General features: G+C 52.0%; 1 protein-coding gene and 1 long non-coding RNA gene across 5 annotated transcripts in view; one reads left to right on the top strand and one right to left on the bottom strand.

The window, feature by feature from the left end:
* FBXO31 (F-box protein 31) overlaps positions 1–12,993 on the top strand; it is a 50,787-nt gene extending 37,794 nt beyond the window's left edge. Inside the window, exons 6-10 of one of the 4 annotated variants that reach the window (XM_008986333.5) lie at positions 3,566–3,675; positions 4,652–4,805; positions 5,721–6,124; positions 7,576–7,702; positions 8,283–12,993. In XM_008986333.5, the coding sequence (XP_008984581.4) occupies positions 3,566–3,675; positions 4,652–4,805; positions 5,721–6,124; positions 7,576–7,702; positions 8,283–8,330 (843 nt within the window). In that variant the 3' untranslated portion in view covers positions 8,331–12,993. Of the gene's footprint in view, positions 1–3,565; positions 3,676–4,606; positions 4,806–5,720; positions 6,125–7,575; positions 7,703–8,282 lie in introns of all 4 variants that reach the window. The other 3 variants (XM_035282713.3, XM_002761240.5, XM_035282712.3) reach the window with 3 other exon arrangements.
* Positions 905–26,323, bottom strand: LOC128930315 (uncharacterized). Its single transcript, XR_013530245.1, has 2 exons — positions 26,181–26,323; positions 905–8,846 (listed from the first exon to the last, which is right to left on the bottom strand). It is a non-coding gene; the product is annotated as an uncharacterized LOC128930315 (long non-coding RNA).
* Positions 26,324–26,634: the final 311 nt, after the last annotated feature.

Below are 26,634 nucleotides of genomic sequence, written 5' to 3'. Positions count from 1 at the left end.
TGTTGACCTCGTGGTCCAGCTGCCTCGGCCTCCCAAAGTGCTGGGATTACAGGCTTGAGCCACCGTGCCTGGCCTCAAATGATCTTTCTACCTTAGCCTCCCAAAGTGTTGGGATTACAGCTGTGAGCCACTGCACGCAGCCTATCACTGTATTTTAATTGGCTGTGTTCCCTTCTATTTTGGAATGTTCCTGGCTCATCTTGTTCATTTGCTACATGAACTCCAGAAGTAGCTATTTCCCAGAAACATCCCCTTGTCATCTCTCCTTGTGATTGGAATCGCAGCTTACTTAGCATGACCTTACTTAGGGTCAGTATATGGGGCGCTGCCATCTGTGTGATGTCCACATCCCTGTCCAACGCACTCCCTTGGTTCTTCATGCTCCTGAGCTCTCCCTCTCAGAGTTGACAGGATGAGGGTGCCACTGTCCCAGGCAGGGCAGAGGCTGGCGCTGGTGACAGTGCCGTACCACCCATCCTAGAGTGACAGTGGCCTCTCCTCTCCTGCAGGGGTCCATGCCCTCCTGTGGGGCTAGTCACGTGGTCCCACGGTTACTTTATCTTGAGGCCTGCAGTGTCCTCACTGCTTTTCTTTTAGGTTGTGTGGGGGCTCAGGAGGGTAGGGCTGTCTGTGGATTTGTGCATTGGCTGGGAGCTCCTCTCCACTTTCTAGCTAAGTCTTTCAGGCCAGAGAGCAGGTAGGTTACCTGGAGAACTGGGTTCCAGAAAAAGGACATGCCAGGATATCTGGACATGGTGACACATCCCGATAATTTTCACAACTGAGGTAAAAGATTGGGCACAGGAATTTGGGACTGCCCTGTGCTCTGCTGGTCAAGAACTTCTGGATCAGTGGTGTATGTCCATTTTCACACTGCTGATAAAGACATTTCCAAGACTGGATAATTTATAAAGGAAAGAGGTTTAATGGACTTAGTTCCATGTGGCTAACTAAGGAGGCCTCACAATCATGGCAGAAGGCAAAAAAAAAAAAGAGAGCACTTTTGCAGGAGAACTCCCCTTTATAAAACCATCAGTGAGACTTACTCATTAGCATGAGAGCAGCATGGAAAAGACCCACTCCCACCATTCAGTTACCTCCCACGGGATCCCGTCCATGACGTGGGAATTGAAAGAGCGACACAAGATGAGATTTGGGTAGGGACATAGCCAAACCTTATCAAGCATGTTCCAAGGGAGTGGAGTCTTGTCTGCCCAGGGAGGCTGGAGGGGCTGGGCTGTGGACAGGGGAGGCTGCAAGGGCAGTGCTGTCTCTTTGGCATCCCTATGCCTCTATGTGGGTCACCTCTGCCCTGTGAGGTTGTTCCTTGCACCCAGGCTGCCTTACTGGCATGATCTGATGAAATTACTGGGGTTGTGGGTTCCCTCAACCCTGGGTCCTTGTGAGAAATATGACCCTCAGGCCCACCCAGACCTGGCCTTATCTGGATGGGTGCCGGGCCAGGCCAAGCTACCATCTCCCTTCCCATCCCTGTGTTTTAGACCCCTCCCTTCAGACAGAGGCTTTTGGATATCTAGGGCCTGTGAAGGGAGTAGAGAGAGGGGAGAATGGGCCACGCCCCTGTCCCAAGCAGCCATCCCTGTCACCCTCAGCCCCCTCTGCCAGGGCTGCTGTGAGGGTTGTGAGGACACTGTGTTTACTGACCAGGCTCTGGGTAGATGTGAAATTGATCGGTGTCATGCATGTCCTGGGCTGCCTGGTTTTTTTCTTGGTGCCTGTATGTGCTGCCCTGGTAAGTAGTTTCATAATAAACATGCTTGGGAGGACCTCGTTCTGGTTAACAGGGCCTGGTTGGACCTCTTTATGCAAAGTGACATCATGGCTTATCTTCCTGATGGTGAGTTGAAGTCTCCTTACTCACGGTGGCAACACTGAACTCTTCGTTCATTCCATTCAGTTACTTTTGTTTCTATCTGTTATTTGAAGAGCCTTTCCTCCTTAAGTTCAGCCATTTTAATGGAAGGTTTTAATTTTGATGAGGTCTAATTTGTGAAATATTTTTCTTTTATGGTTATTTTTTGAGTCCTAGAAAAGTCCTAAAAATTGAGTCCTAAGAAACTCACTTTGCAAAGGTAGGTTCCATTTCTTTTTTTTAAACATAAGTTTGGTAGCTTCATATCAGGTTCTGCATTTGTGTGGGCCTGTGGCCCATCTTGAATGATCCTGTGTGTGGTGTGAGGTGGGGTCGGGGTTCCTTCTCTATATGAAAACCCAGCTGGAGAACCCCTGCTGAAACCCTTTCTTTCCTCAGGGGCAGGCGTGGGCACCTCCGATACAATCAGGCAGCTGGGTCCGCGCCAATGTTTCTGGGCTCCTGGCTCTTTTGGCACCTGTATGAGGCCTGAGGTTGGTGCCCATCTCATGATGGGAGCTTTGTATTGGGCAAGTCCTGAGCTGCCCGGTTCTCCTGCTTTGGTTTTGGTTTTCCTGATTGTCTGTCAAGGTTCTTTGCTTTTCCATAGGAATTTCAGCCTCGGCGAGTTCACTTTGCTCTAGTGCCTGGTGGGCTTGCGGTTGGCATGATGTCAGATCCATAGATCAGTCTGGAGAGAACTGCGCTTGGAATGGGGCTGAGATGGTGCTTAGGCCACACGCATGGTGTCTCCATGTACCCAGGCAGTTTTTTCTTTCAGTAATATTTTGTGGTTTTCAGAATAGATCTTCCACCTATTATGTAATATGTCTTCCCAAGCCTTAAGTTTCTTGAGGATTTTGTGGTGCTAAGACATGAAAATCCAGGAGGCTTCTGTGTTGACTGTGTGGTCCTGCTAAGTGCTCAGTGCAGCCCCTGCAGTGTTTGCTGTTCTTTTGTTGGGAGGTTTGAAAGCGATTGACCTTAGTGGTTCCTCTTTTTTGTGAGTTGCTCATGTGTCCCTTTGCAGAGTTAAGTCTAGATCAGGACTCGAAACACTGAATTGAACTAGGAACTTGGAAGTTTGGATGAATTCTGTAAGTTGTGTTGAATTGACCATCAAGCATGAAATATCCTCAGCACTGCGTGATGGCAGAATGCAGGATGGATTGGTGAGGCTGCAGAGTTTTGGGGAGCCCCTTAACCTACTTTTCCTTTGAAAAGTCATTGGCTGAGGGGTCAAGGGGTCAGTGCATCATCCTTGGCTGAGACTTGTGGCTCAGGGTTGGTGGTAAGGGGTCCCAGAACACTCAGGCTCCCAGGAGCCAGAGAGGCAGGCCAAGAGGCTGAGCTATGCAGAGCTAGTCTGTGTAGACGCTGTTCCTGCCCCACCGGTGGGCACAAAAGGGAATCCCACCTGGAGTTCTGGTTTCACCTGGACTCCCCATGGCCCCTGCTGCCTCCTGCCTAAGGGCCCAGGACCCTCACTTTGGGTTGGCAGGCACCTCTGACATGGGGTCAAACCTGGCAGCTCCCCTTTCTCTTCCCAGTGCCAAGTCAATTCTGCCCACCAGGAGGGCTCTGCAGGTGCAGGTTCGCTGACAAAGAATGATGCACTGTGTCTGCTCAGCGGCACATCCTCTTCACGGCATCCTGTCATACAGATGCTCATGGCCTGTGTTCTTTTGGAAGGAATTTCGGACATGGCTGAGGGAGGAATGGGGGCGCACGCTGGAGGACATCTTCCATGAGCACATGCAGGAGCTCATCCTGATGAAGTTCATCTACACCAGTCAGTACGAGTGAGTGCGGGGCCTTCCACTTGGTGCTGGGGTGGCCGCTTCCTGGTGGGTGTTGGGGCATAGTCCTCTCTCTCCCCTAGTGGGTGCTAGTATGCAGCCCTCTCTCCTGCTGAGGGCTGGGAGTAGGGCCCCTCTCTCTGTGGTGCTGGGAGCATAGTTCTGTGGATTGCTAGGGTACCATCTTCCCTCTCTGGGTGCTCGAACACAGCCCCTCTCTCTCTCGACTGCTAGGTCACAGTCTTCTCTCCTTGTAGTGCTGGGTGCATAGTCCCTCTATCTGTGGGTACAGCCCCTCTGTCTCTGTGAGTGCTGGGACAGTCCTCTCTCCTGATGGTGCTGGGAACACAGCCCTTTCTTGGTGGTTGCTGCGGTGTAGCCCCTCTCTCTGGGTACTAGGACCAGTCATCTCTTTGTCAGTGCTGGGAGTGCAGCCCTTTCTCTGTGGGTGGTGAGAGCATAGCTCTATGGGTGGAGCAGCACAGCCCTTCTCTCCTGGTGGTGCTGGAAGTACACGTTCTCTCTCTCTCAATGCTGGGAGTGCAGGCTTCCCTGTAGCTGCTGTGGCACAGCCCCAGGCCCCTTCCTTCACCTGCGTGTCTGTTTTTGTCTGCTTTCTTGTTACCCCTGCCAACACCCTCAACATGCTCTAGAGGGTGGCGCTGCTCAGCCCGGTGACTTGGGCTCTTTCCTCCTGGGTGATGGAGCAAAGGGGCACTTCCTTTCCCCTCCCGCCTAAAGCTCTACACTGGCACTGATGCCTCCCTTCCCCTCAGAAGCCCTGTTGGAAGCATGCATGCAGGTGGGTGGGGGTGAGGGCTCCCCCAGGGGCGTTGCTGCCCACAGCTTGGTGGATGCCTGGCCCTGGTTGAGCTGAGCTGCCTGCCCTACCCCGCCCTGCAAAGCTTGGCCCTGGTGCCTTGTGCCTCTACAGTCCTGCTGCCCGGCCCTCCTGTGCTGACATGCCTGCTCCCCACAGCAACTGCCTGACCTACCGCCGCATCTACCTGCCACCAAGCCGCCCTGATGACCTCATCAAGCCAGGCCTCTTCAAAGGCACCTATGGCAGCCACGGCCTGGAGATTGTGATGCTCAGCTTCCACGGCCGGCGTGCCAGGGGCACCAAGATCACGGTGAGTGGTGGCTGTCCTGGCCAGCTGGGCTGTGGAGTCATGGAACTCTGGCAGACATAGATCCCCGGTGCCCTTGCTTCTGAGTGGGTTTGTACGCACTGCCCTGGGAGTTTGGGAATGCAGATTCTAGGGCCCCGGCCAGCCCTACTGAACTAGAATCACATTTCTATGAGACCCTCAGGGAATCTGTGCTTCCACACCAGCACTCAGCTCTGGCCACCCTGGGAGGTCGCTGTGGCAATGGAGATCCTTGTACTTGCAGACAGCTCCCACCCTGTTGGGGCTTCAATGGCTCCTCTCCTGGGAGCGACCTGAGGGTGGGCTGCGTGGTGAGCCCAACAGTATTGCTCTTCTCCCGGGGCTGTGAACAGGGCTGCTGTGAGCAGAGGCTCATTCCCTACCAGGGCTGCTGGCACATGCTGCCTGCTTGCCCTGCATGGTTATTAGGGATCCTGGCAGACAGTGCTTGAAGGGGCAGAGACTCTTCCTTGAGCCTCCAGGGATCAGGGCCACATCTGGCATGATGGAGCTTTCCCTGGACTCCAGTATTTTGTCTCCTAGACTCCTCATGGAGTTTTGGGGCTGAAGGATCTTCCTGGGGTTCGGCTCCTAAGCTGTGCCTTTCAGGCAGACAGATCTTGGCCGTCCCTTGGGCTGCTGCCTGGCTCTGAGATGTTCTTTGAACTTCTCTGGGTGTGGTTGAGTCAGTGTGAGCCAGCTGCTGTCCTCAGGGTCACTCATAGGTGTCAAACCGGCCCCTACCACTTTCTAAGGGATTCTGAGACTTCCTCTGTAAGGGATTCTGCTAAGTCAGCAGGAGGGCTGGGGCCAGCTTGCTCAGCCACGAGGCTGGATCCCACACAGTGGTGCTGCCGCTGCTGGCCCTAGCCCTGCTGACCGCCACCTGCTCCATAGGGTGACCCCAACATCCCCGCTGGGCAGCAGACAGTAGAGATCGACTTGAGACACCAGATCCAGCTGCCTGACCTCGAAAACCAGCGCAACTTCAACGAGCTGTCCCGCATCGTCCTGGAGGTGCGAGAGCGGGTACGCCAGGAGCAGCAGCAGGAAGGCGGGTATGAGGCAGGAGAGGGACGTGGCCGACAGGGCCTCCGGGAGTCCCAGCCAAGTCCTGCTCAGCCCAGGGCAGAGGCACCCAGCAGGGGCCCAGACGGGACACCTGCTGAGGACGGCGGTGAACCTGGGGATGCCGCTGCTGTGGCCGAACAGCCTGCCCAGAGTGGGCAGGGGCAGCCATTTGTGTTGCCCGTGGGTGTGAGCTCCAGGAATGAAGACTACCCCCGAACCTGCAGGATGTGGTAAGGATGTGGTGGGCACTGGGGCTGGAGGGCGGGCCAGCATGGGCAGAGAGGGTCTGTGACCTCACAGAGGGTAGCAGCTGGGGCTTTGGGACACAAGTGGGGCCAGACTCTGACCCCTTGGAACATGTCCCTTAGTCCCTTAGCACCTGAGTAAGCGGCTGCACAGCTGTATCCTGTCTTTCTACCCCTTCTGGGGGACCTCAGAGCTGCACAAGGCCTCCTAATGCCCCACATCCCTGCAATAGTGCCACTCCACTAGGGCTTCTAAATCTACTTGTTTCCAGGTAATCACGTGAAAGATCAGGTGAAGTGTCCAACAGCTTTGAAAGCAGGAAACAAAGTCCCATTCCCTACCTACCCACCCACCCACCCTGTGGAAAGCCCACTTTGGTTTGCCTGGGTGGCATCTTTCTGCGCACCTTTGGCCATTTCTCCATGCATGTAGTTCAGATGTGGGTATTGCTTTCCTCCTCTCCCTCCTCCATGCCTGCCCGCCTCTGCTGGTCCAGGCCAGTGTCTGGGTGGCCAGTGGAGTGGACAGCAGCTGAGACTGCATGGCAGGTGCTGGCACTGCTGCTAGCCCTGCAGGGCCTGGGCTGCTGACTCGGGTTGAGGCCTGCACAGCGCCAGCTGTTGTCTTACTGACTTTTTATACAGTCGTCAGTATAATATGTATACTGCAGTTTATGTTTTATACACTGTCTGCAGTGGCCAGGTCCCCTTCCATTCAGGTTGCTCCTCATAGATGAACAAGGCCCTTGCCCTGTGTTCTTACCCGTTAGGGCTGTTAAAGTTTAAATGAACTGAAATGGAATGAAATGAGAAATCCAGGCCTTCAGCCACCCAGGCCATGTTTCAAGTACTTCCTGGCCACATATGGCTGGTGGACAGTGCAGCTCTGGAACATTCCATCAGCAGAGGGTTCTGCCAGACAGTAGCCTTGGGGGTCACTTTGAGGGTCTTCCTGCCACTGTCACGTTACTAGTTATTTTCCTTTTACCCACAAGCCATGTCACCATGTGTCTGCATTTCCCACTAAACTTCCCATCATGGAGGGAGGTGCCACGAGCCCAGCTCCCAGATGGGGCTTTCTTCATGTTCACATGTCTAACGGTGACTGAGGAGTTTGCAGAGAGAGGCATACAGATAGTATTGTAGTGTTGTGTAAATGTTTGAATAGCATAAAAGGAAAAAGCTCTGCTACCCTTCAAAAATGTCAAAACTCCTAATACCTCACAACCGGCTCAGAGCCAGTTTGCAGGTCACAGCATGTGCTGTGGCCACTGACCAGAGAACCCTCCAGCCCCTCTTCCCAGCTAACCTGCAGGACAGTCCACCCCATGCTGAATATGGGAGCTCCCCGGGCCTTCCCTGTCTGGTTTATGGGTCTGAAGGGCCTGGCCACAGCATCTGTACAGAGAATGCCTCTTGCTGTTTTGCGAGCACAGTGCTGACGACTGTACCTACCTCTCGGCCCTGGTCCAAGGGGGCACTCCCCCGCCAGGCCTTTGGAGCCTTTGTGGCGGGGTGACTCTCGCCATCTGTTGGAAGAATTCGGCTGCTTGCAGGACAGCCGTTAAGTGTCTCCCCGTTTGATGCTGACCTCAGAACCATAAATGGGTGTTTGCAAGTTCTTCACCGAGTGAATGTCAGCTGCAGGCTATCTGTTATACCTCATTGTTTGTATGGGGACATAACTCCCAGAAATGAAGATTTTTCCGTGTTGGGCCTGGTATGAAATGTGTGTTTGGAATAGAACTCTTTGGGCCTGCAGAGACCTCTTGTTTCAGTTTGGTGAGGCAGCACAGCGTGCAGTCAGTGAGTGAATCCCCAGGTGCTGCGCATCAGTGCCCATACCCCAAGCAGCCCGGAGGTCTGGCCTCTGCGTCCATCATCAGGTGGACTTGACCTGTGCCCTTAGCTACCCCTGCAGAGGCAGGCTCAGCACACACCCCCAGCTACCCTTGCAGAGAGAGTTTCAGCCCGCACCCCGAGCTGCCCCTGTAGAGACAGGCTGGCTCTCGGAGTCAGCTTGTGGCTGATGAATAGTGGATGTGGCTCTTGTGGCACAGAGGGGCATCCCAGAATGCCAGACTTGAGGTGCATTTGACTCAGCCCTCCCCCAACTCTCACTTAACCTCTTGTCTCTATTCAGTTTCTATGGCACAGGCCTCATCGCGGGCCATGGCTTCACCAGCCCTGAACGCACCCCTGGGGTCTTCATCCTCTTCGACGAGGACCGCTTCGGGTTTGTCTGGCTGGAGCTGAAATCCTTCAGCCTGTACAGCCGGGTCCAGGCCACCTTCCGGAACGCAGATGCGCCGTCCCCACAGGCCTTTGATGAAATGCTCAAGAACATTCAGTCCCTCACCTCCTGACCAGCCACATCCCAGGTGGCTTTGGGGCTCTGGACTCTGACCTGTGAATAGAAGCAGCATGCACTTTGGAAATGCAGCCTTTTGACCAGAACGCACACCTCGTTCGGGGTCCCAGCCCAGCCACACCCCAGCACTTTATGCAGAGAGTGACAGACCTGCGTATTTGTCAGTGCCATGATGGAGGAAGCTGAGCATGTCTTACCAAAAAAGAGAATGAGCTGGAGTACAGTGGGTCTAGGGGGCCAGCTGCGGGACCGTGAGAACTGAAGCGGTGGGGTTGCCTCACCCTGGCTGGCTGGCGGTTTTCTCGGGACACAGGACTCTCCTCTGGCGCACTTTTCCTGTGAGAGGATAGAATGATAGAATGGGTCGTGTGTGAGACACATGTGCTCCACCCCACCCCTGCTGGGGGGAGCCAGGCAGAAGTGGCCTCTGGGGAGGGAGTCAGGAAGAGAACAGCCAGGCAGTGCAGTTGTGATGGGCACAGCGTGTGGAGAGCAAGTTTGGGAAGTTGGTGGGATATCAGGGTTGGGGGCGGACTCTGGATTGAATCCCATCTCTCTCTCGGCTCGGTCAAGTTTGGACAGAAACATTTCACCTCTGATCTCAGCTTCCTCACCTAGGGAGTGGGTGTAGTGACCCGAGTCACTGGAGAATGTCAATGTGAGTGCACAACCCGGCTGACACACCTGCCCCGGCCCCTCTTCTCCAGCTTTGGAGCCAAGGCCTTTGTTCCAGCTACTTGACTGTCCTCGTCAGCCTGTTCCAGACAGGGCGTTTTGTCCTTGCTTTCCTCCATGCACGCACACGTTGTCAAAACCAAGCTGCCAGCCATTTTCTCTAGAACGCAAGGCTCCAGGCTCGTATTTCTGAAGCAGTCCTTGCATTTCTCTCCTGTGAGTGGTTTACTCAAGTGCCAGAAGTGCTCATACGAGATGATGAGGAATTTCCTTTGCAGTTGAGGGGACAGCTTTCTTGAAAAGCCACACCTACGTCTGGGGACACATTTTGCAAAGCAGGACCCCCTGGGGACCCTCCAGCTTGGAGACTCCATGCACCGATGCCTCCACTGCTGTGTTCTCCATGTCGTGTTAACACCTCTGTGTGGGGACCCCATCGAAACTCTTGGCTGAGGTTGGCATCTCCTGAAGAACAGGGAGCACGGTGTCCAGAGCTGACTGTTGCCCTAGCCCGCAGCCAGCTCTGTGCCCGAGTGGGTATCCCTGGTGAGTCTTCCCTTTCTGCCACTAGTCCTTGTGCTGGGTGCCCTGGACACATCCTTTTGGTGAGGGACCTTGGGAAGGTGACAGTCTGTGTGCCTTTGTCTGGAGACCAACCTGAGAATATCCTGGGAAACATTTTCCTGATCAACTTCTGACTGGCCTTTAAAAAAAAAAAATTCCCACTGCCCAGCCTCAGTGCATTTGGCAAATTCTTACTTGCTTCCCAGAATCAGAAAATTGGCAAGGTCCTTAAATGGTAATCTGGCCTGCCTGGGAAAAAGACTCAGGAGAAAAGCCAGTGGAGAAGGTGACAGTAGGGCTGCCCACCCAGGAGCCATGCAGATTCTGAGGCGCACCTGCCAGCTCCGTGTGGCCAGTTTCTAGCAGCTTTTGCAGCATTAGCGTACACGCTTTGTCACTCCTTGCCCTCTGTGGTGGTCACTATTTTTCTCTCATGCCAAATGATGCAGTCCCTGAGGGATGGTGACTTGTGGCCCTGAAGCCTGGGGGGACCTTCGGGCATGTAGACTGGCACCCTTCAGGGTTCACCATTGTTTCAATAAAATCAAGAAAATGCATTTTTGCCAAGAGCCTGAATCTTGCTGTAAGGGACCCTGTCCCTCAGAGGCATGCCCTTTGGGGCTTGAAGAGCACACTGGTGGGAGACGAGCACTTCTGATTAAAGGACTCTCAAATCTCAACTATGCTTCCCGTGTTTGGGTGCATAAATGGTTTCCACTCAGAAAGTCTCAAATAGCTATGGGCTATAAGTCAGTTCATGTGGCTTCTGGTTCTGGTGTATGTGTTGTGGGGGTTTTTCCATGGTGGTGACCTGTGGTGATGCCAGGCAGGGCTGGAGCCATGCAGCCGGGAAGGGGAGGCCTTCTTGGCCGCACAGCCAATCCCTCCCAGTCATGACTATAGGTCTTGTTTTTTCCACTCTGCTGTGTCCTTAGCCAGTTCTTGGCTCTGCTTCTGTAGGGACAGGCACAGAGACTGTGTACTTCCAAGCATGGCAGCTTCGCTCACTGGGGAAAGCATCCACCCTCTCAGAGGAACCTGCAGTTGGTCCATTCCCTGCAGGTGAGGACTCGGAAGGGCTGATGTCATCATCAGAGGCCTAAGGGCAGCTGAGATTTAGATAGAACTGTTTTTAAGGAGGTTGAGTAACCCAGTTTGCAACAGCCAAGCACATTGGAGCTTGACTGGGAAGGTGGCAGGTGGAGCTGGGAGGTCGGTGCTCTCCATCTTTTGCCCCAAAGATGCTTTTCCTCGCCATCTCACTCCTCTAGGGCAGGATCGAGTCTGCTGTCTGGATGGAATGTGGCTACCTGCAATGCAGCTCTGCGCACCTGAATGTCCTCTTTGTCACTTGTTTGGAAATGATGTGATTGAAGATTTTAGACAGGTCACTGGGGACTTTTCTGTACCAGCACTGAATGTTTGCATGAGGAAGCTGCAAACATCTGTAGGCTGAGATTCAGGGCAGGTGGTATTGGGGTCCCTCAGCCCATCTGACCTGGGCCCTGACCTCAGGGCCTGCTGCTGAATGTGAGTGGCTTTGTGGGCCTGGTGGTGGGAGAGCGTCAGGCTCCCTTCTTTCTCATTCCTGACCATGCCCTGGGCCCCTTCGGCCTGGCTGTGGCTCTGTGGCAACCCTGCCCTGACACTGGCACCTGTGTCCCTAGCAAGCCCACCTGGCACACAAGGGAGGGGTGGGCGGTCTTGGCTTTCCTCTAGCCACATGCCCTGCTGGCCACTCCATTCCCAGCTATGTGCAGAACTGGGTGAAAACTGGAGTTTTTTCTTTGAGAACTTGGGAGTTGTGCTGTAGCCGTATGCGAGGGCCTTCCAGCTGCTGGCTCTGACCTCCCTGACTTGGAGGTTTGTTCACTCCCAGGCTTTCTCGTCCGCACATGGTTAGGCCATTTGTGAGCAGTCATGGACAGCAGCAGAACCTTCATTACTTCAGAACACCCATCCACGTGCATCTCCTGAGCTCCTGTTGTTCTCCTCATGGCTGTGGGGGTCTCGAATATGAACAGGAGACACCGAGCTGCGGTCCACCATCCAAGGCTCTGCTGAAAGCTGCTAGGCTCTTCTAGGACCTTTCTATTCTGGTTGCTACCTTCATGGTGTAACTTTTAATAATGCTTACGGGAATGTGCTCATAGAACTGCCACCTGTCCTGAGAATAGAGCTCTTCGAATCATGATGAGGTCCCGTGTTAACATAGACTGACCTGTCTGTGTTTCCAGGGAGAGACCAGGAACATCACTTGACTACACATCCTCAGCATTTTTTGTTTTTTTTTTGAGATGGAGTTTTGCTCTTGTTGCCCATGCTGGAGTGCACTGGCATGATGTTGGCTCACCGTAATCTCTGCCTCCCTGGTTCAAGCGATTCTCCTGCCTCAGCCTCCTGAGTAGCTGGAATTACAAGCATGCGCCACCATGCCTGGGTAATTTCTCCATGTTGTTCAGGCGGGTCTTGAACTCCCAACTTCAGGTGATCTGCCTGCCTCGGCCTCCCACAGTGCTGGGATTACAGGCGTGAGCTGCTGCACCCACCCCAGAATATTTAGAGTAGAAGAAAGCAGATGATGATTTCTGTTTGGCTGATACTTTTTTGAGACAGGTTCTCACTGTTACCTGGGCTGGAGTGCAGTGGCATGATCATGGCTTACTGAGGTCTCAACCTCCTAGGCTGAAGCAATCTACTCGCCTTAGCCTCCCAAGAAGCTGGGACCAGAGGCACCCATCACCATGCCTGGCTAATTTGTTTTTGTAGAGATGGGGTTTTGCCATGTTGCTTAGGCTGGTCTTGAACTCTTCAAGCCATTCACCCGCCAGCCTCCCAAAGTGCTGTGATTATAGGCGTGAGCCACTGCACCCAGCCTTGGCCTGTACTTTGAATGGGGATGAGACTGTGCAAACCATGGAATACCTGTGTCACCCACAGCTCAGTGGCCTGCATGCCAGGAGACCAGCCAGAGCACATGAGGTCAGAGCCGTGTGGGTTTTGGGCTGATTCTGTATTTGGTTGTTCCTGGAGGTGACATAACCTGCCTGCAGAAGGAAAGCGCTGTGCCATCGATTGTGAGCCCCTTCGTACCCCACTAGTAAGGTGACCTTGTAGCAGGAGCTGTGCTCTGCCTGGGTAGGCACCCACTAGGCAGGACTGGAGCAAGCCCAGCAGCTGCCACCTGCACCTGTGCACTTGTATTTCTCCTCACCATTTTAAGTAAATCTGTTTTTCAAGCCTTGTTGTGTGTTTCGTAATTTGTTTCTTTGGGATTATGATTCAGATGGAGGCGGAGCCCTAAGCCATGCAGGCTGTCAGTCCCGGAGCCCAGACTTCCCAATCTCTTCTTTACAAAGTGTCCAATTTCCCGCACTGACAGAAGGGAGCATTGAAGGGATGCCTTGGAACACAGACAGTGGTTGTCCCTGTGTCCTTTCCTTTGACCTGGCATCAGAAGGGAGGACCCCATTCCCTACCCAGGGATCCGAAGGGAGTGGGGCCCAGTGGGCTTTCTTAGATTTAAGCTGAAGTGAGTTGCACTATCTGAAACCAGGATAGAACAGGACAGATATGGGAGGGACTATGCTCGGAGCCATGCAGACGAACTGAGGCTCTCACAGATCTCTTTTTTCTGTTTTCTAAAGTAATATGTTATTGTAAACAGTTCAAGTCTTTAGCACAGACAGTGAAAGTACCTCCTGTTCTCATCCCAGCCTCCCCATGAGTCACTGCTGCTAATTAATGCTGTTAGCTTGGAATTGAGAAAAAGATGTTTTCATGGAAATGCACTCAAAGTACACCATCAACTAGCAGAAACTGGCAAGTGTGATTTTCCAAATGTTGGCAGTGATGCAGGGGAACAAACGCAGGTAGGGCGGCTGTTTGGGGACAGCTCAGCTGGTACTAGCTCATGGCACTAAGGACATGCCCAGGAACTGGCATCTGCGTCCTGAGGTGTCTACCTTGGGGAAGCACGAGCCCAGGCATGGGCCAGACAGGGATGTTCACTGCTACACTGTGACAGTCACTGGCCGGAAGGAGGTGGGTGGACTATGGTGGAGCCCCCCTTGGAGTCACACAGCAGGCGGACACACAGCCTTGTTCCATTGCAAAATGAGTAAAGTGAGAGGTGGTATTTGTGTAACATGTAAAAATGCAAATACTTAATTTTTATCAATTCACATGTGGTGAGAAGCTGAAGATAGTGTGGGAATGGTATGGTCACATCTAGAGGTGTTAAAGGGCAGAACCTCAACTCTGTTTTGTTTTAAAAAATGAGGCTCGGCCGGGCGCGGTGTCTCAAGCCTGTAATCCCAGCACTTTGGGAGGCCGAGGCGGGTGGATCACGAGGTCAAGAGATCGAGACCATCCCGGTCAACATGGTGAAACCCCGTCTCTACTAAAAATACAAAAAATTAGCTGGGCACGGTGGCGCGTGCCTGTAATCCCAGCTACTCAGGAGGCTGAGGCAGGAGAATTGCCTGAACCCAGGAGGCGGAGGTTGCGGTGAGCCGAGATCGCGCCATTGCACTCCAGCCTGGGTAACAAGAGCGAAACTCCGCCTCAAAAAAAAAAAAAAAAAAAAAAATGAGGCTCATATGGCAGAACTAGCATCTGTTCGCCTATTGATCCTGACACCACTGATTATGAGATCTCCCTCTTTTCTGCGTGGTTCAGAGACCAGCCCCTCAGGAAGGACACAGTGCCAGGAACAGTGACCTGCAGGCCCACTCGCTGCCATCCCTACTGGCCTGCCAGCTGCGGCTGCCTCCTGGGCCCTGAGCACTTTCCCGGGAGAGTAGGGGATCGTGGGTCCCTGGTCCCTGGTGGTGGGCGCTTCCTTCTCCGGGAAGAGTAGCGGGTCATGGGTCCCTGGTCCCTGGTCCCTGGTGGTGGGCGCTTCCTTCTCCGGGAAGAGTAGCAGGTCATGGGTCCTTGGTCCCTGGTGGTGGGCGCTTCCTTCTCTGGGAAGAGTAGCGGATCATGGGTCCCTGGTCTCTGGTGGTGGGCGCTTCCTTCTCTGGGGAGAGCAGGGGATCTTGGGTCCCTGGCGGTGGGTGCTTCCTTCTCCAGGGAGAGCAGGGATCTTGGGTCCCTTGGCGGCTGGCGCTTCCTTCACAGGTTTGCTGTTGTTTCTAGGCCTTTCTTTGGGGCCTGGGTCCTAGCCATGGGGTCATCCTCAGCTGCGTGGGCCATGCCAACCACATACGAATCACTTGCTACAAGCAGCACCACACAACCTCCTGTCTGGACAAGACCCTGCACCCTGCAGACTGAAGATGCACCCTGATTTCCCAGGTCACACGGGGAAGTGTGGATCTGATAATGGACTAAGTGCGACATCTTTAAAACATCTCATGTGTTTTATTTTAAAATGAACAATACCAAGTCATGGGGAAGGAGTAAAACACTGCTGCCTGCTACAGTTCCCCTCTTGCTCCAAGGGCATGGACGGCCCAGATGGGGGACCTGCTCCCGGCCTGGGTGCCATAGCCTCACCTAGATGCAAGAGCACAGGCTTTGTTCTCCAGCGATCTGTCCAACAGCAGCATCACCCTGGGGCTCGGGCCCTGGGCTTTTCTGTCTGCTGCTGGGGCTGAGAAACAGCAGATAGGCAGCGAGGCTGGTGGCTGCCCAGGCTGGCCGTGTCCAACACCAGAGGATGAGGCAGAGTCTGAGAGGGGGTCGTGGCTGGGTCACCTGGTCCCAGATGGCGCTCACTCCTCCCTGTGGGGGCCGCTTGGCTGCACTGCCCTTGGAGGCATGGTGCTTTGCCCACCCAATGGATAGCATGGCTTTGTGCTTCCTCCCCTTGCAGGAGGCGGTGTGCCTGGGGTCCTCCCTTTCTCCCTGCTCCTTAGAGGAGGCCCCTTTTTGCTGTGTGACCTTCAGTGGGCACTTAGGGTCATTGCTGAGGGCTTGCCCCCACCCAGCAATGTGAAACAAAGAGTGCCATTTGGATAGTTTTCAAACTTACCCCCGTGCCCTCCCCATTTTGACTTGAAAATTCCTGAGGACGGGATCCAAATGGCCGAATAGCAAGAGCTCTGGATTGCAGTTCCCAGCGAAAACGCAGAGGCCCCTGCAGGTGATCCCCAGGCAAGCAGGGTCTGGAGTGGACCTCTGCAGTCCTACAGCAGAGGGGCCTAACTGTTAGAAGGAATACTAAGAAACAGAAAGAAATAACTTCATCATCAACAAACAGGACATCCACTCAGAGACCCCATCTGAAAGTCACCAACTACAAACACCACAGGGAGATAAATCCACAAAGATGGGAAGAAACCAGCATAAAAAGGATGAAAACACCCAAAACCAGAATGCCTCTCCTCCTCCAAGGGATCACAACTCCTCACCAGCAAGGGAACAAGACTGGATGGAGAATGAGTCTGATGAATTGACAAACAGGCTTCAGAAGGTGGGTAATAAGAAACTTCTCTGAGCTAACGGTACATGTTTCAGGCCAATGCAAAGAAACTAAAAACCTGTAAAAAAGGTTTGACGAAATGCTAATGAGAATAAACAGCTTAGAGAGGAATATAAATGAATTGATGGAGCTGAAAAACACAACACAAGAACTTCGCGAAGCATACACAACTTTAAATAGCTGAAATGACCAAACAGAAGAAAGGATATCAGAGGTTGAAGATCAACTCAATGAAATAAAACAAGAAGGCAAGACTAGAGAAAAAAGAATAAAAAGAAATGAACAAAGCCTCCAAGAAATGTGGGACTATGTGAAAAGACCTAATCTACGTTTGATAGGTGTACCTGAATGTGACGGAGGGAATGAATCCAATCTGGAAAACACTCTTTAGGATATTATCCAGGAAAACTTCCCCAACCTAGCAAGGCAGGACAATATTCAAGTCCAGGAAATACAGAGAACACCACAAAGATATTCCGCAAGAAGAGGAAACCCAAGGCACATAATCGTCAGATTCACCAGGGTTGAAATGAAGGAAAAAATGCTAAGGGCAGCCAGAGAGAAAAGTCAGGTTACTCACAAAGGGAAGCCCATCAGACTCACAGTGGATCTCTCAGCAGAAACCCTATAGGCCAGAAGAGAGTGGGGGCCAATATTCAACATCCTTAAAGAAAAGAACTTTCAACCTAGAATTTCATATCCAGCCAAACTAAGCTTCATAAGTGAAGGAGAAATAAAATCCTTTACGAACAAGCAATTGCTCAGAGATTTCATCACCACCAGGTCTGCTTTACAAGACCTCCCAAAAGAAGCACCAAACATAGAAAGGAACAACCAGTACCAGCCACTCCAAAAACGTACCAAATGGTAAAGAGCATTGACACAAGGAAGAAACTGTGTCAACTAACAGGCAAAGCAACCAGCTAGCATCAGAATGGCAGGATCAAATTCACAAATAACAGTATTAACGTTCAATGTAAATGGGCTAAACGCCCCAATCAAAAGACACAGACTGGCAAATTGGATAAAAAGTCAAAACCCATTGGTGTGCTGTATCCAGGAAACCCATCTCACATGCAAGGATACACATAGGCTCAAAATAAAGGGATGGAGGAAGATTTACCAAGCAAATGGAGAGCAAAAAGAAGCAGGAGTTGCAATCCTAGTCTCTGATAAAATAGACTTTAAACCAACAAAGATCAAAAGAGACAAAGAAGGACATGACATAATGGTAAAGGGATCAATACACCAAGAAGAGCTAATGATCCTAAATATATATGCACCCAATACAGGAGCACCCAGATACAGAAAGCAAGTTCTTAATGACTTACAAAGAGACTTAAGACTCCCACATGATAATAGTGGGAGACTTTAACACTCCACTGTCAATATTAGACAGATCAATGAGACAGAAAATAAACAAGGATATCCAGGACTTGAACTCACACCCGGGACAAGCAAACCTAATAGACATTTAGATTTGAATAAGAACTAATAGAATTCTCCACCCCAAATCCACAGAATATACATTCTTCTCAGCACCACATCACACCTACTCTAAAACTGACCACATAATTGGAAGTAAATCACTCCTCAGCAAATGCAAAAGAACGGGAATCATAACAAACAGCCTCTCAGACCACAGTGCAATCAAATTAGAACTCAGAAATGAACTCAGAACCACGCAACTTCATGGAAACTGAACAACTGGCTCTTGGATGTTGACTGGATAGACAATGAAATGAAGGCAGAAATAAATGTGTTCTTGAAACCAACGAGAACAAAGACACAACATACCAGAATCTCTGGAACACATTTAAAGCAGTGTTCTGCTTTAAAGGAAGACAGATGTCTAGAGGACAATATATAGCAATAAATACCCACATGAGAAGTAAGGAAAGATCTAAAATTGACACCCTATCATGAAAATTGAAAGAGCTAGAGGAGCAAGATCCAAAAAACTCAAAACCTAGCAGAAGACAAGAAATAACTAAGCTCAGAGCAGAACTGAAGGAGACAGAGACACAAAAAAACCCTTCAAAAAATCAAATCCAGGAGCTGGTTTTTTGAAAAGAACAAAATAGACCACTAGCCAGATTAATAAAAAAGAAAAGAGAAAATAATCAAATAGATGCAATAAAAAACAATGAAGGGGATATCACCACAGATTCCACAGAAATACAAACCACCATCAGAGATTACTACAAACAACTCTATGCACATAAACCAGTAAACCTGGAAGAATGGATAAATTCCTGGACACTTGAACCCTCCCAAGCCTAAACCAGGAAGAAGTCGAAACCCTGAATAGACCAATAACAAGGGCAGAAGTTGAGGCAGCAATTAGTAGCCTACCACCCAAAAAAGCCCAGGTCCAGACAGGTTCACAGCCAAATTCTACCAGACATATAAAGAGGAGCTGGTACCACTTCTTCTGTAACTATTCTAAACAATTCAAAAAGAGGGAATCCTTTCCAAATCATTTTATGAGACCAACATCATCCTGATACCAAAACCTGGCAGAGACTCGACAAGAAAACTTCAGGCCAATATCCATGATGAACGTAGATGCAAAAATCTTCAATAAAATACTGGCAAACCGATTGCAACAGCACATCAAAAAGCTTATCCATCATGATCAAGCAGGTAAGCACATGTTCAATCAGAGGAGAAACTGCCACATATTCCAGAGTGTAGGGAGGAGTCCCCTTGTGCCACATCTTCCTATCCCTTCTGATCTACTCAGTGTGCTTTATTTCGGCCATTCTGACAGGTGTGTGTGGTGAAAACTCATCATGGGTTTAGGCTGCACTTCCATAGGCACTGAAAATGCTCGGCCTCTCTCAGCTGCCATTCATGTTTGAAAGCACGTCTGTTCAAAACTGTGTGTGTGTGTGTCTGTGTGTGTGTGTGAATACTTCTGATTATTTTATGTTCAAAACTTTTGCACAGTGTGCCTGTAGTCCCTGCTACTCCAGAGGCCGAGGTGGGAGGATCTCTTGAACCCAGGAGTTCCAGGCTTCAGTGAGCCATGATTGCACCACTGTGCTCCAGGCTGGGTGAAACAGTGAGACACTGTCGCAAAAAAACAAAAAATCCAAACCAAACGAAAACAAAAAACCAAGACTTTAGCACATTTCTTGATAGAAAATACGAATTAGGGGAGGAAAAGGGAGACAGAGTAGGAAGACACAGAGTTGGAGGGTGAAAGAGAAAAGTGAGAGACAGGGTGTGGAGCCTGGGAGACTAAGGACAAGCCCCTACACTCATGAGCTGGCTGGGGGAACTGGACACTGATGGGCAATTCTGCAGAGAGTACAGGAGCTTATCCCAAAATTCACAACAGCCGAATAAACACTTCTTGCCTCTCAAGTGTCCTTAGGAGCACAGTTTGGGTACTAAGAAAAGAGCCCATTAGTGAGTTTCCCTTGCCCAAGGCGAGGAAGTCTTGGTTTCCTCATCTGTAAGATGGTGACAGTAAGCTGCCTCGTAGGTTGCTGTTGGGAGTAAATGAGTTGAATTCAGAAGGCAGGCAGGCTCGACCTGACACGTAAGGAACTTCTGCAACATTAACCACCGTCACCACCTCCACCACCACCACCACCACCATTACCATCACCACCTCCATCACCACCATCACCACCATCACCATCACCACCACCATCACCACCACCATCACCACCATTACCATCACCGCCACCACCACCACCATCACCACCATCACCATCACCACCACCACCACCATCACCACCATTACCATCACCACCACCACCACCACCATCACCACCATCACCATCACCACCTCCATCACCACCATCACCACCATTACCATCACCACCACCACCACCATCACCACCATTACCATCACCACCACCACCACCACCATCACCACCATTACCATCACCACCACCACCACCACCATCACCACCATTACCATCACCACCTCCATCACCACCATCACCACCATTACCATCACCACCTCCATCACCACCACCATCACCACCATCACCATCACCGCCACCACCACCACCATCACCACCACCACCATCACCACCATTACCATCACCACCACCATCACCACCATCACCACCACCACCATCACCACCATTACCATCACCACCTCCATCACCACCATCACCACCATTACCATCACCACCTCCATCACCACCACCATCACCACCATCACCATCACCGCCACCACCACCACCATCACCACCACCACCATCACCACCATTACCATCACCGCCACCACCACCACCATCACCACCACCACCATCACCACCATTACCATCACCACCTCCATCACCACCATCACCACCATTACCATCACCACCTCCATCACCACCACCATCACCACCATCACCATCACCGCCACCACCACCACCATCACCACCACCACCATCACCACCATTACCATCACCACCACCACCACCACCATCACCACCATTACCATCACCACCTCCATCACCACCACCATCACCACCATCACCGTCACCACCACCACCACCACCATCACCACCATTACCACCATTACCATCACCGCCACCACCACCTCCATCACCACCATTACCACCATCACCATCACCGCCACCATCACCACCATCACCACCATTACCATCACCACCACCACCACCACCATCACCATTACCATCACCACCACCACCACCATTACCATCACCACCTCCATCACCACCTCCATCACCACCATTACCACCATTACCATCACCGCCACCACCACCACCATCACCACCATTACCATCACCGCCACCACCACCACCATCACCACCATTACCATCACCACCTCCATCACCACCATCACCACCATTACCGTCACCACCACCACCACCACCATCACCACCATTACCATCACCGCCACCACCACCACCATCACCACCATTACCGTCACCACCACCACCACCACCATCACCACCATTACCGTCACCGCCACCACCACCACCATCACCACCATTACCATCACCGCCACCACCACCACCATCACCACCATTACCATCACCGCCACCACCGCCACCATCACCACCATTACCATCACCACCTCCATCACCACCATCACCACCATTACCATCACCACCTCCATCACCACCATCACCACCATTACCATCACCGCCACCACCACCACCATCACCACCATTACCATCACCACCATTACCATCACCACCACCATCACCACCATCACCACCATTACCATCACCACCTCCATCACCACCATCACCACAATTACCATCACCGCCACCACCACCACCATCACCACCATTACCATCACCACCACCACCACCACCATCACCACCATTACCATCACCACCACCATCACCACCATTACCATCACCGCCACCACCACCACCATCACCACCATTACCATCACCGCCACCACCACCACCATTACCATCACCACCTCCATCACCACCATCACCACCATTACCATCACCGCCACCATCACCGCCACCACCACCATTACCATCACCGCCACCACCACCACCATCACCACCATTACCATCACCACCTCCATCACCACCATCACCACCATTACCATCACCACCACCATCACCACCATTACCATCACCGCCACCACCACCACCATCACCACCATTACCATCACCGCCACCACCACCACCATTACCATCACCACCTCCATCACCACCATCACCACCATTACCATCACCACCACCATCACCACCATTACCATCACCGCCACCACCACCACCATCACCACCATTACCATCACCGCCACCACCACCACCATTACCATCACCACCTCCATCACCACCATCACCACCATTACCATCACCGCCACCACCACCACCACCACCATTACCATCACCACCACCATCACCACCATCACCACCACCACCATCACCACCATTACCATCACCACCATCACCACCACCACCACCACCATCACCACCACCACCATTACCATTACCACCATTACCATCACCGCCACCACCACCACCATCACCACCATTACCATCACCACCTCCATCACCACCATCACCACCATTACCATCACCGCCACCATCACCGCCACCACCACCATTACCATCACCGCCACCACCACCACCATCACCACCATTACCATCACCACCTCCATCACCACCATCACCACCATTACCATCACCACCACAATCACCACCATTACCATCACCGCCACCACCACCACCATCACCACCATTACCATCACCGCCACCACCACCACCATTACCATCACCACCTCCATCACCACCATCACCACCATTACCATCACCACCACCATCACCACCATTACCATCACCGCCACCACCACCACCATCACCACCATTACCATCACCGCCACCACCACCACCATTACCATCACCACCTCCATCACCACCATCACCACCATTACCATCACCGCCACCACCACCACCACCACCACCACCATTACCATCACCACCTCCATCACCACCACCACCACCATTACCATCACCACCTCCATCACCACCATCACCACCATTACCATCACCGCCACCACCACCACCATCACCACTACCTGAAAACTCTAAATCTGCTTTGCCCCAAGTCTACTCTCGGCAACACACTATTGTGTGGACCTTAAATAGGGAACTCAGTCACTGAGACCTAGATGTAGTGAGGCAGCCCTGAGCCACCTGGGGAAGAGCAATTCAGGCAGAGGGAGCAGAGGCAGGTGCAAGGCCATGGTGGGATAAGAAAGCAGCACTGGGCACCGTGGCTGGAACAAGGAGGAATGCCGTAGGAAATGAAGGCAGGACAGCAAGCAGGGTGAAGGTGCATCAGTGCGTGCGTGTGTGAATGTCAGCATGCATGTGTGTGTGCACATTTGTGTGGGTGCATGTGTGTGCTTTTATTAGCTAGGCACAGATCTCATAGTGCCTTGTGGGTCATAGCAAGGACTGTGGCTCTCTAGGCCCCACAGGAGCCCCTGGAGGCTCTGTGTTGAGAATGGCCTGCTGGCGAGGAGGGTGAAGGTGGGAGACGCCCACTGAGGAAGCTGCTTCATGCATTCTGGTCTGAACCAAAGTGGAGCTCTGGGAGTCCTGGGAAGTGACGAACTCTGGGTGGAGTTGGGGACTCTGGTGATTTCATACACAGTAGTAGGAGGCGGGTCTTCAGTGTCCTGTGGTGGGGGTCGGGGGATGAGATGGTGACAGAGATAATTGGAAAATTAGCCAACTCAGATTGTGGCTGTTCTGTGTAGCTGTGCCCTTTCATGCTGCTCTGGTAACAGCAAGGAGGGTGATGATGATGATGTGGCTGCCTCAGCAGACAGCACAAAGGTGAAGTAAAGGAAGACTCGGATGGCCCCTGGAAGAGAGATGTGTAAACTGTCATGACTGGAGAGGCTAGGAGAATAAGGGGAGATGATAAAGCCAGCAACCCCTGGAGGAACAGGCAAGGGTTTACAGCAGAGGTGCCCAGCACAATGTCTGCAGTGGGCATCAGTCACATGACACAGGGCATTAAGGAGTGGTGAACACAAAATGCAAACAGACACAAGTCAGAGGCACCTCGGTGACCCTGACCTCATCACTCAGGATCCAGCCTGGGAAGGGACTGCTCAACTTCAGAGAGATCCCAAAATTGTCCCCAGTGAAAGGCCTGAGATTTTTCTTCTTTTTTTTTTTTTTTGAGATGGAGTCTTGCTCTGTTGCCAGGCTGGAGTGCAGTGGTGCGATCTTGACTCACTGCAACCTCCACTTCCTGGGTTCAAGTGATTCCTCTGCCTCAGCCTCCCAAGTAGCTGGGATGACAGGTGCACACTGCTCTACCCGGCTAATTTTTAGTATTTTAGTAGAGACCAGGTTTCACCATGTTGGCCAGGATGGTTTTTTTTTTTGAGGCTGACAATACCTGGTTTGTTGAGGATCTAGGCAGCTGGACCCCCTCTCATACACTGCGCATGAAATGGATACAACCACATTGGCAACTGGGAGTATTTACAACATCTAAACATATGAATACCCGATGACCAACTAATTCCTTGCCTCACCCAAGAGAAATGAGAGCTTATGTGTACCAGAAGGTATGAACAAACAATCCACAGCAGCTTTCTTCCTGACGGCCCCAAACAGGAAATGACCCACATGTCCATTCATAGGAGAAGATTTTTTTTTAAAAAAAATTTTAATAAACTTTTATTCCCAGAATATTGAGAATTGAAGGAGAAATTTTTTTTTTTTTTTTTTTTGAGACGGAGTTTCGCTCATTACCCAGGCTGGAGTGCAATGGCGCGATCTCGGCTCACCGCAATCTCTGCCTCCTGGGTTCAGACAATTCTCCTGCCTCAGCCTCCTGAGTAGCTGGGATTACAGGCACGCGCCACCATGCCCAGCTAATTTTTTGTATCTTTAGTAGAGACGGGGTTTCACCATGTTGACCAGGATGGTCTCGATCTCTTGACCTCGTGATCCACCCGCCTCGGCCTCCCAAAGTGCTGTGATTACAGGCGTGAGCCACCACGCCCAGCCTAGGAGAAAAGATTTTTAAAACATTAGCTGAAATATGGATTTAAAAAATATGGGTTAAAAAAAAAAATAAATAAAAGTGTGGCATGTTCACAGAGGAATTCTGTACAACAGTGGAGTTTGCTTCACATCCCCAGCCCGTGCCATGATGGATTTACTTTCCTGGTTTTGAATGTCACACATGTGGAATTGTCTGTACATTTTGGGGTATGCATCATCCTCACTGTTGTGGGTTGTGGTTGTGTGTTCTTTTCCACTGCGGTACACAGTAGGTATTGTCAGTCCTTTTTAATTTGTCAGTTTTTTAAATTTTAGCCATTCTTGGGTGGGTGAAGAGCTCTTCTTGACATGGAATGACAAGACTTGGTGTGCCAGAGGTTAAGGCCTGAGCATCCCGGGGAGCACAAGCCTATCTTCCATGCCCTGTCGTGGTATAACAATGTTTCAGTGTGCTCAGGAGGAAAACAGAGACAGCAGAGAAGCTGAGTGCTTCACAGTGGGCAGAAATGAGACAGGTATTAAAAAAAGGAGCGGGCCGGGTGGCTCACGCCTGTAATCCCAGCACTTTGGAAGGCCGAGGCGGGTGGATCACGAGGTCAAGAGATCGAGACCATCCTAGTCAACATGGTGAAACCCCGTCTCTATTAAAAATACAAAAAATTAGCTGGGCCTGGTGGCGCGTGCCTGTAATCCCAGCTACTCAGGAGGCTGAGGCAGGAGAATTGCCTGAACCCAGGAGGCGGAGGTTGCGGTGAGCCGAGATGGCGCCATTGCACTCCAGCCTGGGTAACAAGAGCGAAACTCCATCTCAAAAAAAAAAAAAAAAAAAAAAAAAAAAAAAAAAAAGGAGCTAGGCTAATGGTGAGACTCTTGGATAATTTTGTCATTAGCTACAAAGGGCAGTGACAACATGATTCACACACACACACGGTGGGATATCTGAAACATTAAGCAGATACCGCACCTTAGTACGGCAGGGGCACTGCCTAATCAGCGTGGATGCCGGTCAGGGGAGCATCTGTGTATGTGCTGGCTGGAAACTCGGTCCCGTTCACAGGTCATGATCTTAACGGTCAAATAGCAAAGCCAAGAAATCCGACAGGGCAGCCAGCGCCTGGGAGACTGTGTTTGCTCCGTGGCTAGAAGGCGGCACCGAAGTATCGCCCAGCAGGGCTCGTGGACTCGTGATGGTTTGGGCAAACACAGGTAGTAATCCCGCACCAGAGTCAGCACGAAAATGCGGAAAAGTGGGAGGAGACCCAACCGCTTCCCAAAGTACAAACTGGAACTGGCGATCACTTAAAGAACACAGAGAGGGAGAGAGCACTGGGTTTCACCGAAATACGAAGACACACGGCCCGTCTTCAGGTCAGCGACTGCCCAAAGTACACGCGTTCGAGAGGAAAGAGCGGACGGGGTGGGAGGTGAAGGGGTCCGCGGTGCAGCGCCGGCTTCATCCGAGTGAAGCAGTGATTTCACCCGAAGCGCCCATGCGAGACGCCGGACCGCGCGGGCTGCTCTCACCTTTTTTTTCTCCTTGCAGGGTATGGAGACCCTGGCTGGGGCGGCGGGCGGCCCCGACGCATCTGTCGGAAATGATGAGTGGCTCCCTTCGCCGAGGGCTGCAGGACCAACACCAGCGGGAATGGCAGGCGTCCGGCAACCCCACGCAGCCGCGCTCTAACTCTCTAACCTCGCGTCCCTGCGCCAGGGACCAATCAGCCGTCAGCTAAATTCACAAAGCTAGAAGGCCGCTTTTGATTGGCTGGGGGCGGGCCAGTCAGCGGGATGGGCACGCGCGCGCGCGCGGGGGTTGTCAGGCTGTTCCAGTGGGTTAAGGTTGGGGTTGCGGTTGGGCTCGCACTGGGGCTGAAGTGAGAGGCAGGAGCCGGGGCGGCCGGGCCTGAGGAATATGTGTGTGAAAGGGCGCGTCAGCCATAAGAAGCCATACGTGTGCGAGCCGGTCCCCACCGCCCCC

Source organism: Callithrix jacchus, chromosome 20, assembly GCF_049354715.1.
Source record: "Callithrix jacchus isolate 240 chromosome 20, calJac240_pri, whole genome shotgun sequence".
Taxonomy (NCBI): domain Eukaryota; kingdom Metazoa; phylum Chordata; class Mammalia; order Primates; family Cebidae; genus Callithrix; species Callithrix jacchus.
Note: the sequence above shows the minus strand (reverse complement) of the source record. Positions and strands in the feature narration are given on the sequence as shown.